The sequence below is a fragment of the Hyperolius riggenbachi genome, chromosome 3 (assembly GCF_040937935.1).
Source record: "Hyperolius riggenbachi isolate aHypRig1 chromosome 3, aHypRig1.pri, whole genome shotgun sequence".
Classification (NCBI taxonomy): Eukaryota; Metazoa; Chordata; class Amphibia; order Anura; family Hyperoliidae; genus Hyperolius; species Hyperolius riggenbachi.
The window spans coordinates 281,670,549-281,685,746 of NC_090648.1; the positions used below are offsets into that span (position 1 = coordinate 281,670,549).

The 15,198-nt window shown below is 44.5% G+C and overlaps 1 protein-coding gene across 1 annotated transcript in view; it reads left to right on the forward strand.

Moving 5' to 3' along the window:
- The window catches only part of CADPS2 (calcium dependent secretion activator 2), a 506,020-nt gene extending 500,352 nt beyond the window's left edge, over positions 1-5,668 (forward strand). Inside the window, exon 28 of the mRNA XM_068276393.1 lies at positions 4,974-5,668. Coding sequence (XP_068132494.1) covers positions 4,974-5,144 — 171 coding nt within the window. The 3' untranslated portion in view covers positions 5,145-5,668. The remainder of the gene's footprint in view (positions 1-4,973) is intronic.
- The last annotated feature ends 9,530 nt before the right edge of the window (positions 5,669-15,198 follow it).

The window sequence follows — 15,198 nt, forward strand, 5'->3', positions numbered from 1 at the left end:
ATTTTATCATGGTGGGTATAATATTTAAAATACACCAGTTATGTCCTGTTTAAACTAAATGCAGAAAAAGCCTATGTGATTTAAAGAGGAACTGTAGTGAAAATAACAATGAAAAAAATTGCTTATTTTTGACAATGTTCAGTAAAAGATGTAGTCAGTTTTTGCCCATTGTAAAATCTTTTCTTTCCTTGATTTACATTTAATAACCTGACAGTGAACAATCAAAATCATTCCTTTTTTTTACCAGTTCACAGTACTAGAAGATGAAAATTTGCTTTGCTGCGAGTGAACTTATAAATTCCATAGCCACCAAATAAGTTGAAGAGCTGGCAGAGAAGATGTAATGCCTAAGGCAAATATGATCGTACTCGATTCTTACAGTAGTATTAAACACGGACTTAAAAAAAAAAACAACAGATAATGAAAATATGTAAACTGTCTCCAGATGGAAGCTTTTGCAAAACAAAGTGCCAAGTCTTGCTGAAAAGTTTTAACATGGGTCAACATTTCCGTGAAGTGTGAAATTATAAAAATAGTCAAGAGAAATAACAAACACATTTTTACATTTATAATATGAAGAGAGTGCTTCATTATCATACTGAGAAAACACCTATGTATTTCAAAATATCTGACCAATAAGATTGTCCATAGGCAACACATTTCTAATTGTAAACATTGCAATGCAGGAATAGAAAATGCAAAATTCATAATATATCAACAATACATTAAAATGCATGAACATGCATGGGAGGGGGGATGAAGCGGCGGGAATGCTACGCAGCGTCGAGAACACGAACGGCGGTGGGGTGAAAGGAAGAAGAAAGAAGTAAGTACGCGTGCGCAGGACCTCAGCAAGTAGGTATGTGTTTACCCTGCCACTGCACTCCCCCTCCCTCTGACCTGGCTCTCTATACTCCGGCTACCTATTACTAGCTGCCCCTATCCTGGCTACCTATATTCCAGCCACCTGTTCTGGCTACCTATACTGCAGCCTACTATTTTTGACTACACCTTTTTCTGACTAACTATACTGCGGGCATCAAAAGACAGAGCACAAATTACTATAAAAGCACTATAATTCGGCTGCCAGCAATAGCTGGTAGCCGAATTACATCTTTCTCCACTATCCATGGTGACCTGGATAGTATTTAACGCCCCCAGGACTTTTGCAGGAGCAGGGTGAGCCATTTTACAGCTCTATCCTGTGCCCAAATCTCCCACGCATGATCATATGTATGCTGAGGGAGTGGGGCACATCTGGCTACCATACTGATGTGGGGGGCATTTTTTTTTAATGTAAGGGGGCAGCCCGGGTCCAAATAATTGTGTAATACCTTATACCATGGTATTTTTTTTAGACGGTTATCATACCGTGGAAATTCATACCGTTGCAACCCTAAGTGAGACGTCCATTTACTGAAGTTGATTGATTCACAATCTTCTATGCAGGTAAACGGAACAATCACTATCCCGTTTTTATTATTATTGGATAAAAGTGAATAAGAGCTTGGCTGCTGCAGAGATTGTAGAGTCATACACAGAGATTGTAGCCATACACTGGTCGATTTGCCATCAGATCTACCAACAGATAGATCCCTCGGTGATCGAATCTGATCAGAGAGGGATCGTATGGCTGCCTTTACTGCAAACAGATTGTGAATCAATTTCAGCATGAAAGCAATCACGATCTGTGAAGCTGCCTCCGCCCCCCCCACCCCCCTGCATACATTACCTGCTCCGGCCGGCGCAACTCCCCCGGTCTCCGCTGTCTTCTTCTCCGCGCTGGTCTTCGGTCCGGCTGGCTTGGCTTCTCTGAACTTCCTGGGTGGCAGGAAGTTTAAACAGTAGAGCGCCCTCTACTGTTTAAACTTCCCTCGGAAGTAAGGGGGTTTTGCTATTAAAGCAGACCCAAACCAAACATTTTTTTAATTAAAAATATTTAGTTTCACCACTCTGACACCTACAAAGATAAATAAATACTCCTTCAAACCTATGATCATTTCAGTGCATGCTTTTCACCCTTCTCTTTTCATAGCTAGGGTTATACTGGGGGCAGCCATTAGCAATTCCTCCATTGCTACTCCACCAGTTTGCTGGAAAAATCCCGGCAATTTGAAAGGAAGGGAGGGGTTCCTCCAATAAATGTAAAATATTTTATATTAGTCATCATGCACCTGAAAAAAGGCTGCTATTTATTATTATAATTTAGAAAATAGATTTTACTTCTGAACTCTTGTATTTTTAATTTGGGTCCACTTTAACAGCTTAACCTATTTTGATTTCTGGACGTAGAAACTACGTCCAGAAACCATGCGCGCTCCCGCGGCCGATCGTGCACGCGCACTCCCGGCCGCGGATTCGGTAGCTACGGAATCAATGTATCGGGCTATGGTGCCCGATCACTGATTCCTCTCCCCCGCTGAAAAAGCGACAGCTTCTCTCGGAAGCTGTGCTTTTTCTAGGAGTTGCCTCCCCACTGCGTCACTCTAAGCTTGTGTTACGCTTAGAGTGACGTCATGTAAACAAACTCATGGCCGCCATCTTGTGGCCAAAAAGTAAAACTACAACTAAAAGTGAAAAAAATTGAAAACAACACACAATTACATTATAAAACTATAGTTTACATCCCACCCTCCCAAAAATACCCAAATAAAATGTTTTAATATTAAAAAAAAAACCACTACAATAAAAAAAAACATGTAACTATTTACCTAAGGGTCTAAACTTTTTAAATATCAATGTAAAGATGAAATATTTCTATATTTTTTTTTATTTTAAACTTGTAAATAGTGATAGATGCAAAACGGAAAAAATGCACCTTTATTTCTAAATAAAATATTGTCGCCATACATTGTGATAGGGACATAATTTTAACAGTGTAATAATCGGGACATATGGGCAAATACAATACGTGAGTTTTAATTATGGAGGCATGTATTATTTTAAAACTATAATGGCTGAAAACTGAGAAATAATGATTTTTCCGTTTTTTTCTTATTTTTCCTGTTAAAATGCATTTACAGTAAAGTGGCTCTTAGCAAAATGTACCCCCCAAAGAAAGCCTAATTGGTGGCGGAAAAAAACAAGATATAGATCAGTTAATTGTGATAAGTAGTGATAAAGTTATAGGCTAATGAATGGGAGGTGAACATTTCTCAAGTGAAAACGACGGAACGCGAATGGGTTAAGTTGGTGGCCAGTGACTTTGATGTAAAAAAATGCAAATTTTAAAAAAATAATTGTGTTAAACGTGAATGGCGAACAGCCCATGTTCGCCGGCGAACTGTTCAGTCCATCTCTACTTATAATACACGCATTTCTAGAACAAAAGAGAGTATGCAGGGAAAGTTTGGGTCAGTTGCACACATGGGTATTAAAACATGACATTGAATCTGATGCTATGAAAAATAAATATGTTCCAAAAAAGAAAAAAAGTTGTAATAAAACCAGGGACAGACAAAAGAAGTGATTTGGATCATAATACCTGTCCAATACCAAACTGTTGGTTTGACAAACTGTGTTAAAAAAACATACAGTAACAGACAGAATTGTGATTTGTTTATTTTTAGTTTACATTCTATACCTTATGTGAATTTTTCTTATTTAAAGTACCCCTTGATCAGAGGAAACAAATTGTACAAATAGCACATAAAGAGATAACTGTGCACCTGTCTCTTTAAGACCTTTTATTCAGTCATGCAGCCACGAGTACAACAGTTCTGATGAAAAGCAGAGATACATCAAACCTGAGTTGAAGAGGGTGTCCGGGGAGCGGGGGAAGGTGACCAGGGGATGAGCAGGACGGCACTACAGCCGTTTCACGCCAAACTGGCACTTGCTCACGTGCAAATGGCTGTAGTGCCGTCCTGTTCATCCCTCTGGTCACCTTCCCCCGCTCACCGGACACCCTCTTCAACTCAGGTTTGATGTATCTCTGCTTTTCATCAGAACTGAAGAGGGTGTCCGGTGAGCGGGGGAAGGTGACCAGAGGGATGAACAGGACGGCGCTACAGCCGTTTGCATGTGAGCAAGCGCCAGTTTGGCGTGAAACAGCTGTAGTGCCGTCCTGTTCATACCCTGGTCACCTTCCCCCGCTCACCGGACACCCTCTTTAACTCAGGTTTGATGTATCTCTGCTTTTCATCAGAACTGTTGTATTCGTGGCTGCATGACTGAATAAAAGGTTTTAAAGAGACAGGTGCACAGTTATCGCTTTATGTGCTATATGTCCTTTAGTTGTGCCCTGCACCGTTTGTACTTGCTGCACGTCTCATAGCCTGAAATTTGCAGCCAATAGAGGAGTGTTGAATAAGGTGAAGATTTTGCCATTACGTTATGCGCAGGCTTGCGTAGAAAAGCCAATCCCCTCAAGAACCAGCCAAGTGCCGGGTGTAATCCCTTACTCCAGTGTACTAATAAACAAATTGTACGAAGCTCATGGTGGGCTAGATAACCTCCTCCTGAGTGTCCAGATGCTGCTCATTATCCTAAGGGTCTCTACTGTTCCCCAGCCCTCCTACTATTCGATGGGATCCTTCAGTTCAATACTTTTCCCCATGTGGCACTGTACGTCTCAGAACTGCGCAGAAACGTGTGCACACAGTGAACATAACCACTCATCCACAAGCGCATTCTTTACTGCACATGTGCAGTTTGACACTCATGCATGCGCAGTTCAGAATCATTCAGCACCTCTCAGGGGACCTTCCGAAAGCCTTGGGAGGTAGGAGGACCGGGTACAAGCAGCGGGAGAAACCCCAAGGACAACCGCAGTGTCAAGACACTCAGGAGGAGGTAATATAGCCCTCTATGGGCTTCATTCAGTAATTTCTTCCCTGATTCAGGGCTACTTTAATCTCCAAGCTAGTGTTGTGTTGAACATTTAACACTGAAGAAGTGATGGTAACCTGTGGTGACATGTGAAACAAAGTATGAAAATATGTGATTATTTTTTTTTCTTTTCTATTTTACAGAAAACCTACAGAGACTTTAGGCTGCAGGGAGTGCTGGATGGCACACTAAATAATAAGACATATGAGACAGTTCACAACCGTTTAACTATGGAAGAGGCTATGGTGGCTGTTTCTGATCGGGGAGGACTCCAGGGGATATCTATGAAAGACAGCGATGATGAGGAAGAATGACAGCTCAATATTTCTCTGTTTGCGACCCGCTCCCTGTATTCTTTCTGTTCTGTATACTGTATAGAAATGTTACACTTTGCACAGAGTCCAATGGTTTGCTTATTAAAACTCTTGATTGAAATGAAAACTAAACGCCAAGGAGTTTTAAAAGAAAATCATGAAATGAATATATAATATGGATCTCATTTTTTTTGTTTGATAATACAAAGTTAATACATGGAAAAAAAATCTTTTTATATGAATATGAAATGAACTTCTCAGAAAATGTGCCTCTCAAGTGATGCATTAATATGATCTTTTACCTATATTTTTATGAATTATCTCAACAATGTTTTGGCCTGCATTATTCTTTGCATTTCCAGTCTGTGATAGAAGAATTTACAAGTACCTCATTCTTCTATTCATACTTGTATAATATTCCATTAGTGTTTTTACTTGTTCTTATAAAGATTTGCAGCGACTCATGAAAATATGCATATTGCTATATAATATAATGGACCTAATGTGTGTCATCATTTTGTCTCTGTACAGTGTTTAATAAAGTTTGATAATATGTTTACAGGTAGATATGGCTCCGCTTCTATGTTCACCACTTGTCTGATCAGTACAGTCTATAATGTTGAATACAGTTGATGTATAACAGGGAAGACAACCCTTTAGGGCAAGGAACAGGGTCAGGTTATAGATTGTCTTCCTGTCACAGTGATTTGTAACCATTATCTTGTAGCTGTCTAATAATTGAGGTACTCTGGGTTTGATTATGCCGTCCGTGATCACTGTCAGTTAAGATTGGCAAATGAACGATAAAGTTGATCTCCAAGCAGACAGCTATCTACACACTTGAAATGCAGTATATGTGAAATGTCGTACCTGTGTAAGACATTTTTAATTCTGTGAGGAGACAGTTAAGCCTCAAAGCACAGCCAGTATAAGCAGCTCTGGGTTTGCATATTTCTCTGTTCCTCAATTCAGTAACACAACATAGGCAATACCTGCATCCTGCTAACTGGTCAGTGAGAAGTAGTAGTACCACATCATCATTCTTCTGTTTGTGCACTACTACACTGCCTATATACCAGCTGCACAAAGGCGGTAAACTTAGAATACAGCTCCTGTCCCTATGCTCCTACCCCTACAACTAATTAAACGCCAGAGGTATTCGTTTGCAACCACATGCACGAGTCTGTGCAGTCACATACACTGATTAAGAGGCTTCTCTGAATCCGAATGCGTACATACCACTAGCCATGTAACATATATATTAATTTAATGCTATGCATCTATCTATTTCAAGACTGGGAGGCAGAAGCACATATCAAATACTTCATTCCATGAGATAAGATGGTGCATAGATACCAGTGATAAAAGGTTGCACATAGTCAAGCATACCATTTATGCTGCTGCAAAAATGGATGTTGCTAACAGACTGTATCCAATGTATGCTTATAGACGAGGCATTCATTTGCCAGTAGTAACAGAGGGTAACAGAGATTACTTTTCAAATGATTTTCGGAGCGGCTGCGCATGCGCAGAAGAGCTGATTGGCATGACTGAGCCAAATTACCGGGACTAATTGTGGATGAATGGAGCCATTCAGGAGGATGGCGAGCAGGGTTGCCAAGCGTCCGTATATATATGGACAGTCCGTATTTATGACCCCAAAAAGGCACTGTCCGTACTTGTCCGTATTTGAGATCAGGCGTCCATCCAATTAGTGTCATTTTCACAGCGATTGCCTCTGCGCATGAGCGCTTCGCTGTACACAGTCTGGCTGCCTAGTGCGGCTAAACCAGGTCCTCCTCTCTGTCCCCTGGCCCCCTCCCTTCTTTCCTCCCTGGCTCCTTCCAACGAAAACAGCTGTGCTTCTCTTCAGCCAATTAGAAGAGAGGCAGCTGAGCCCGCCCACCCGTATGTCACATCCTCCAGCCAGGCACCACGAGGAAACGAGGAAGGAAAGAAGGAGCAGCCATGGCCATACAGAGCATACACTGGGGCTGCCTGACTGAGACTGAGGTGCCACCGACCGTCAGTGACAATTTGTCCAGTGCAGTGGCTGTGTGCTCCTGCTCCAACCACTGCCACCCACACTGGCTGTCTGCTTACCTCACTCCAGGACCAGGATGGGTCAGAATCAGGAGGATGACCAGGACTCAGGAGCCGCAGTTGGACGCTGGTAGGAGGATCACCCACCCTGTGTGAGTGAGTGCCCGCCTGTATAGGGTGGCAGAGGGTCACAGGCAGAGAGAGAGAGAGACAGCCTGGGCCTGGCTGCTGCTGGCTTGATTAGATTTAATTATTAGGGTGGGGTATCATTGTGGTAGTGGGTGGATGGGATCACACTCTGTGAGTGCACAGTCATTTCAGTGCTGCTGAGTGAAATTATGGGGGTTGGATTATGATGATTGATCATCAGAGTGACAGTCTGTGGCAGCTGGCAGGTAAATTGGGAAGAGTGATTGAGGGTGGGAGGGGATTATGCAGTTTGGAATTGGGTGTTTCTGGAGGCAGTGGAGGACCAGGATGACATGTGGATGATGTGTGCTAGGATGGGGTAGCAGGAAAGGGATGATCATGTTGTGGGGCTGAGGGAGTTATTGGGGATGATTTGTGCAAGGATGGGGGAGCAAAGGAGGGACAACAGATAGATGGGGCATCACACACTGCAGAGATGGGGTGTTGCTGGAGAAAGTGGAGGATGAGGACCAGGATGATGACTGCGTGGTTTCTCCATATTTGTTGCAAACCGATTATACCGGTTGTGGCTAAAGAAAGGGAAATACTGTTATTTTAAAGGACCACTATCTTGAATAAAATAGGCAATTACAATCTGACAGAACAGACAGGTTTTGGGCCAGTCCATCTCCTTATGGGGGATTCTCAGGGTTTTCTTTTTCAACAGCATTTCATGAACAGCAGTTGCAAAGTCTTTAGTGTGCAAGTGATTAGGGAGGCTGGTTGATATCTTACTATTTTGGCAGTTAGACAGCTGTTCAAGAAATGCTTGAAAACAAAGAAAACCCTGAGACTCCCCCATGAGGAGATGCACTGGCCCAAAACCTGTCAGCTCTATCAGGTTTTAACTGCCTACATTTTTCATGATGGTGGTCCTTTGATGTAGAAAATGGCAGTTGGAAAAAGCTGTTATTTCCCACCACAATGCAACAAGGTTCACAGACAACAAACTGTCAGGTCTGGAAGCACGGACACAGGAGGACTCAGCAGCACAGGGATTTTATTATAAGGATTGTATGAATCAGTCAGCAATAATAATAAAAAAAAAACACAGCACAGAGAACCCAAAATGTGTCATTCACAATAAGTTCCCCAAAAAGCCTGTTACTGACTCCGCCCCTGGCGGCGCCCCCTGTCCGTCCCGTGTCCAGATTTTTTGACCATCTTGTCCAGGAAAAATATGAAATTGGGTTGGCAACCCTGATGGCGAGGGACGCATCAGTGCTCAAGGGGTTGGAGGAAGCCCTGGGTAAGTATAAAATTTTTGTCTTTTGAGACCTCAGGTTTACTGAAGAGTACCCGAGGTGGATTGTTTGTAGATTATAGGCCACAGAGGCATATTCTCTACCCAATAACATGCCTCTGTGTCCTTCTGGTGCCGCTATTGCTCCCCCCTGAAAGCTAGTGACAATCTGACGGCTAAAAGGGGGAAAAGGAGGCTTGTGACAATCAATCACTTTGCTCCCCCCCCATCTCTGTCAGTTCGCTCCCCTGCCTCACTCCCCCACCTCAGTCACCTTCCTCTCACCTCCACTAGCTTCCTCCAATCAGCAAACAAAGCCGTGACCCAGGTAGTACTTCCGGGTCACGGCCATCTTGGATTTTCTCCGCCAGTGATAGGAAGTTACAACGGCTGTGGAGGATGACGGAGCCACGGAGAGGGATATGGAGTGACATAGATGTATCCCAAAGGTGGTGTGGAGCAGGTAGTTTTCATTTTATTTTCATGCTGCCTTGAGTTCTCTTTAAGGCCTAGTTCAAACCAAAATCGTGAGCGTTTCGTGATTTTGCTAAGAAATTTTGGACAGCAAGTTTTAGAGTGATTTTTGAATGAATGAGAGATTTTTCATTCATGCTGAATCACTCCCAAAAAATACAGCATGCAGCACATTTATGATTTAAAAAAAAATGCAACACTGCTGTGGGAACACCCTCATAGGGTTACAGCAGCCAAGCGCTTTTCAAAGCACTGGTGCTTTGAAAAGTGCTCATAAGTGCTCTTGGTGTGAACTAGCCCTTACTTTGATTTGCTGATGCCTGGCATGCTCTATTCATCATGATGGTTCTGTGCACAAAGATGCCAGGTGGACACTTTTTTTGTGTGCAAAAAATCATAGAGAGGGTGTTTTATATGCAATATGACATACTTTACATTTACATCTGCTTTGCAAAACACATTTCTGTGGATAAATGGTACTCAAAGTGCCATCTTTCTTCATTCTGGTCTATAAATTGCTATACAACGATTTCCCCATAGTTCATATTACTATTGAAAAAAAAGCATTAGTCAAACACCACTGAAAGCATTACTGGATTGTATAGTAATATTTACCTTTAATAAATCAGTATACCTTGAATGCATGTTACAAAAGGTAGATGTGAATTCACTATGAACATATTACGCTTAGCTTAGAGGCTTAATATTACACTCAGACTTAGCCACTTTCCTACCAATCACCATTTGAAATACTGTATATTCAGTGCATTTGCATATGAATGCAAAGTTCACACAGTTACTCTAGATGACAGACGGTTTCTACAGCCTAAGCTTTACAAGATACAAGATAGATTTATTCGCCAAGTGCGGGGGTGCCGTACTCGGAATTGCTTGTGGTATACATGGCAAAGGCAAAATACACGTCAACAGTTGTCTATCTTACATATGTGGCTACAAGTACAGATACGAGTACCTAGACTAAACTAAAAGGATTAACAGTGCATTTTACATGTTTTCGTCTGCAATTTCTACCATTTTTACATGCTGCGTTAGTAGATAACCTTGACGGAGTCCAAGCAGCCTTAACAGGTACGATGACATCATGGATCATTGTGCTAGTGAGAATTGGATGCAGACATGCATACTGATTGCGGGCTAGGAGGGAATAGTCAGGTGTCAGTGTTGTTGAGCAGTAGAACAGCCTGGGGGAAGAAGGAGTTCCTGCGCCTGGTAGTCTTGGATTGGATGGTTCGGAAGCGCCGGCCGGATGGGAGAGGCTCAAAGAAGCGGCTGCCAGGGTGGGAGGGGTCGCAGGAGATCCTGGTTGCCCTCTTCCTCATCCTAGCCGTGTGGAGGCGATCCAGAGGTGGTAGGGGCAATCCAATGATCCTCTCTGCCTCACTAATGACTCTTTGCAGTCTATGTCTGTCACTGGCCGTTGCGCCAGCATACCAGACGATTGTTGAAGAGCAAAGTACAGACTCCGTGGTGGCGGTGTAGAAACTGGTCAGCAGCTCCCGAGGCATTCCAAATTTTTTAAGTTGGCGCAGGAAAAATAGCCTTTGTTGTGCCTTCTTCTGAATTTTGGTGGTGTTCTGCCCCATCTTAGGTCGGTGGATAGGGTTGTGCCAAGGAACCGGACTGATGCTACTCTGGAGACTTCGGTGTCGCCTATATAGACTAGTGGGAGGGTTCCTCCTGAAGTCAACAGTCAGCTCAACAGTCTTTGCAGCATTGAGGACAAGGTTGTTGTTCTTGCACCAGTTGCAGATTCTCTCTATCTCACTGCGGTAGTCTCGCTCTCCGTTACCGCCAATGAGACCGATGATTGTTGTGTCATCTGCAAATTTGATAACCTTGACGGAGTCCGAGGCAGAGGTGCAGTTGTTGGTGTACATGGAGAACAGGAGCGGGGACAGTACACACCCTTGAGGTGCCCCTGTGTTGGTAGTTCTCACGCTTAACCTGTTGCGTTCTGCCTGTGAGGAAGCTCCTGAGCCATGTGCGAAGTGTGAGGTCAACGCCGAGCTGCGCCAGGTTATCGACCAGGGTGTCTGGGCAGATCGTGTTGAAGGTCGAGCTGAAGTCCAGGAATAGGATCCTGGCCTGTCAAGATGCTCCATAATGTACTCCAGGCTGACATTTATGGCATCCTCTATGGACCTGTTGGGCCTGTATGCGAATTGGAGTGGGTCAAGCAGTGCGTCAGTGGTGCGTTTGAGGTGAGCCAGGACAAGCCGTTCTAGAACCTTCATGATGGTAGGTGTTAGAGCCACGGGTCTGAAGTTGTTGAGGTCTGTATTGCCCGATTTTTTGGGGACTGGTACGATTGTGGACCTCTTGAGACAGGAGGGCGACAGTGCCTTCCGCAAGCAACTTACTGAACAGAGTGGTGAGCACCGGGGCCAACTGATCTGCACAGGTCCTAAGGCAATTTGATGACACACCATCCGGGCCTGAAGCCTTCCTGGGGTTGAGCTTGCGAAGCAGCCTAAGAACTTCTGCTTCCTGGACTACAACCGGTGCAGCGATGTCTCGATCTCTCAGTGCGGCGGGTGCCATTCTCAACGTCGACCCTGGAGCCCCGGGCTGCTGGGGCTGTTTCTCGAACCTGCAGTAGAACTCGTTGAGTTCCTCGGCCAGTTTAGTGCTCGGTGTCACCCGTTGAGGAGAAGGTTTGAAGTTAGTGACCGCCCTGAGACCTTGACACACCTCCCTCGAGTTGTTGGACTGAAGGCGTTGTCCTAGTTTATCGGAATAGGCTCTCTTCGCAGCTTGTAGTTCCCGTTTCAGGTCATACCTGGCCTCCTTGTACTCTTCTGGGGTACCGGACTTGTGCGCTTGCTCCTTGCGCTTGCGAAGTTGTCGCAGTTTGTTGTTGAACCAAGGCTTGTTATTGGGGAAGGCCTTAAAGGTCTTGGAAGGGATGCACATATCTTCGCAGAAGCTTATGTAGGAGGTGACATTCTCCGACCATTCGTCAAGGGTGGGTGCCTCCAGAGATGACCAGTCAGTGCAGTCGAAGCATGCCTGCAGCTCCAGCTTGGCTTCTTCGGTCCACTTCTTGACAGACTTGACAGTGGGTTTTGCAGTCTCAAGAAGCCTCTTGTAGGTGGGGATCAGATGGATTAGGTTGTGATCAGAATTCCCCAAGGGGGCACCCTGGCTAGCCTTGTATGCATTTTTGTGGACCGTGTAGCAGTGGTCCAGGGTGTTCTTGTGCCTGGTGGGGCAGGTGATGTGCTGCTTGTAGCGGGGCATCTCCTGATGCAGATTTGCATTGTTGAAGTCGCCCAGGATGATGAAGAGTGACTCTGGATGTGCGGTCTCCCACCGTGAGATGCTGTCGCTGAGTGTTCGCAGGGCGTCCTTGATGCTGGCATCCGGTGGGATGTAGACTCCGACAAGAACTAGGGATGAGAACTCCCTCGGAGAGTACTGAGGTCTGCAGTTGATGGCTAGGAACTCGACTTCTGGGGTGCAGGACTTGCCGAGGATGGTGGTGTTGGTGCACCAGGTAGTGTTTATGTAAAAGCAGATGCCCCCTCCTTTCTTTTTCCCAGAGAGTGAAGTGTCGCGGTCCGCGCGGAGGAGGTCATAACCTGGTACCTGCAGGGAGTGATCGGGGACACATTCGCTCAGCCAGGTCTCTGTGAAGCATAGAACCGGGGTGTTGCTGCCGATAGAGGATTTGCTCTCGAGTAGGCATACTGACAGCTGGCAAGTGTCCAGAACTATTATTACTCAATTTAACCCTTAAAAACTTTAGAGGAAATATATTATTATAGCACAACCACCTTCCTTGTCATTGATCTGCCTTTAATGGTGTATAATAATTATACTGTAGAGCAGGGGTCCCCAACCTGTGGTCCGCGGTCCACTACTGGTCCGTGGGACATTTGCAGTTGGGCCGCGGGACTGTCCTCTTGCACCCCCCCCCCCCCTGCTGCTGTTACCTTAGCGCAGCGGACGCTTCCTCTATATTCCCTCCTCTCCTGCATGTGTGTAACTGATTCCCAGCAGCTAGTATAGTGCCCCAGTATAGCTAGTATAGTGCCCCAGTATAGCCAGTATAGTGCCAAGTATGGCTAGTATAGTGTCCAGTATAGCTAGTATAGTGCCCCAGTATAACGCTCAGTATAGTGCCCCAGTATAGCTAGTGTAGTGCCCAGTATAGCTAGTATAGTGCCCAGTATAGCGCCCTAGTATGGGTAGGTAGTGCCCCTCCGCGGCCGCCGCCGCTGCTGTTACCTTAGTGCAGCGGCCGCTTCCTCTATTCTACCCTCCTCTCCTGCACGTGTATAACTGATTCCCAGGAGCACACCCGGCGGCTGCTGTGATGAGCAGGAAGCAGGGCTGCGGCTTCCTGTAGAGGCGATGTGTATCGCTGTTACTATGGGAACCACTCTCCTGCTTCCTGCTCATCACAGGAGCTGCCGGGCGTGCTCCTGGGAATCAGTTATACACGTGCAGGAGAGGAGGGAAGAATAGAGGAAGCGGCCGCTGCACTAAGGTAACAGCAGCAGGGGTAGGGGCACTATCTACCCATACTAGGGCGCTATACTGGGCACTACACTAGCTATACTGGGCACTACACTAGCTATACTGGGGCAGTATACTGAGCGCTATACTGGGGCACTATACTAGCTATACTGGACACTATACTAGCCATACTGAGCACTATACTAGCTATACTGGGGCACTATTCTAGCTATACTGGGGTAACTACTAGCCATACTGTGGCAACTATGCTAGCTATGCCACCGCAACCCCCTCCCCCCCCCCCCCCCCCGTAACCCCGCTGCGCACGACACTGTCCACTAGGACTTTCTGGAAAAAACTACCCGCTCTGGTGTGCACCATCCTATTCACTTTCATTAGCCAAGCAGTTTTCCCCCTGCAAGTGTTTTAAAAAATGCTTCAGAACCGCTCCGGTGTGCACCAGCCCTGACATTTATGTGAGTTTGCAGTTATCTATCTCAGTGCGGATTTGTTTTCACCCTCTGCCAGGTTGTAGCTTTGTTGTTCTATGGGCATTATACTTGACTTTGTGTACTGCAGTTTTTACAATTTTAAGTAGAAACACCCACACTCACTGTGGCTTTGTGCCAGGAAAGCCAAGATTGCATCTTTCTCTTCCCTACTCAAAACATTTATTTTCACCTATTTTGACATGGTCAGTAGTTGTTTTTAAACTGGTCACATTGCAAGAGGAGAGTGTCGAGGATGGGCTGGGACCCACTACAGGCGATTTGCAGAAGCAATCCCGATTTGGCTACTGTAGCCACTGATGGAATCGCTCCTACCGCTGCTAGTGTGACACCCGCATAGAGATCCACTTGTATAGTGCTTTGCCCTAGTGCAGTCATCTGCAAACTTGGCTCTCCAGCTGTTAAGGAACTACAAGTCCCACAATAAATTGCAGGAGTCTGGCAGCCACAGCCATGATTAATAAAGGCAAATGCATTGTGGGACTTGTAGTTCCTTAACACCTGGAGAGCCAAGTTTGCAGATCACTGCCCAAGTGGGTCCCAACCCTAAAGCATATTTTTTTTTAAATACTTTTCCTCATGAACTAAAGCAACTCACAAAATAATTCAACAGGCACTGGCATGGACTATAATATAATATTCCTGCTCTTCACAAAGGGAAAACAACTTTTCACAGGGATTTGCCTTGCTAACAGTAAAGATGTTGGCATATTTGTTAAATTAAAGACAGTAGGGGTGAGGTAAGCATTTACGGGGAGATTATTGACAATGTATAAATTAATATTGTAAAAATAAGATATTGTATTCATTAATTTATATGCAATATAGTGTCTTTTTAGGATAGCCATCTAATTTTTGAGAACAAGACTTTCTATTAGTTGTAAAATTAAATAAATCATTTTCCTTTCACTGGCATATTTAGGAGGTATGAGCAAAGAATGGGGGATTTTTTTTTTTATCGATTTGAGATATTAACATGGAAGAAATATGTATGAAGTCAAAATAAAATCCCCAAATACACTTGTCAATGCTCATTTAAAAAACTATAAAAAAAAAAAAAACTTTTAGTAAATATGATGCAGCCAAAAAATATTTTCAAATAATTCTTAAAATT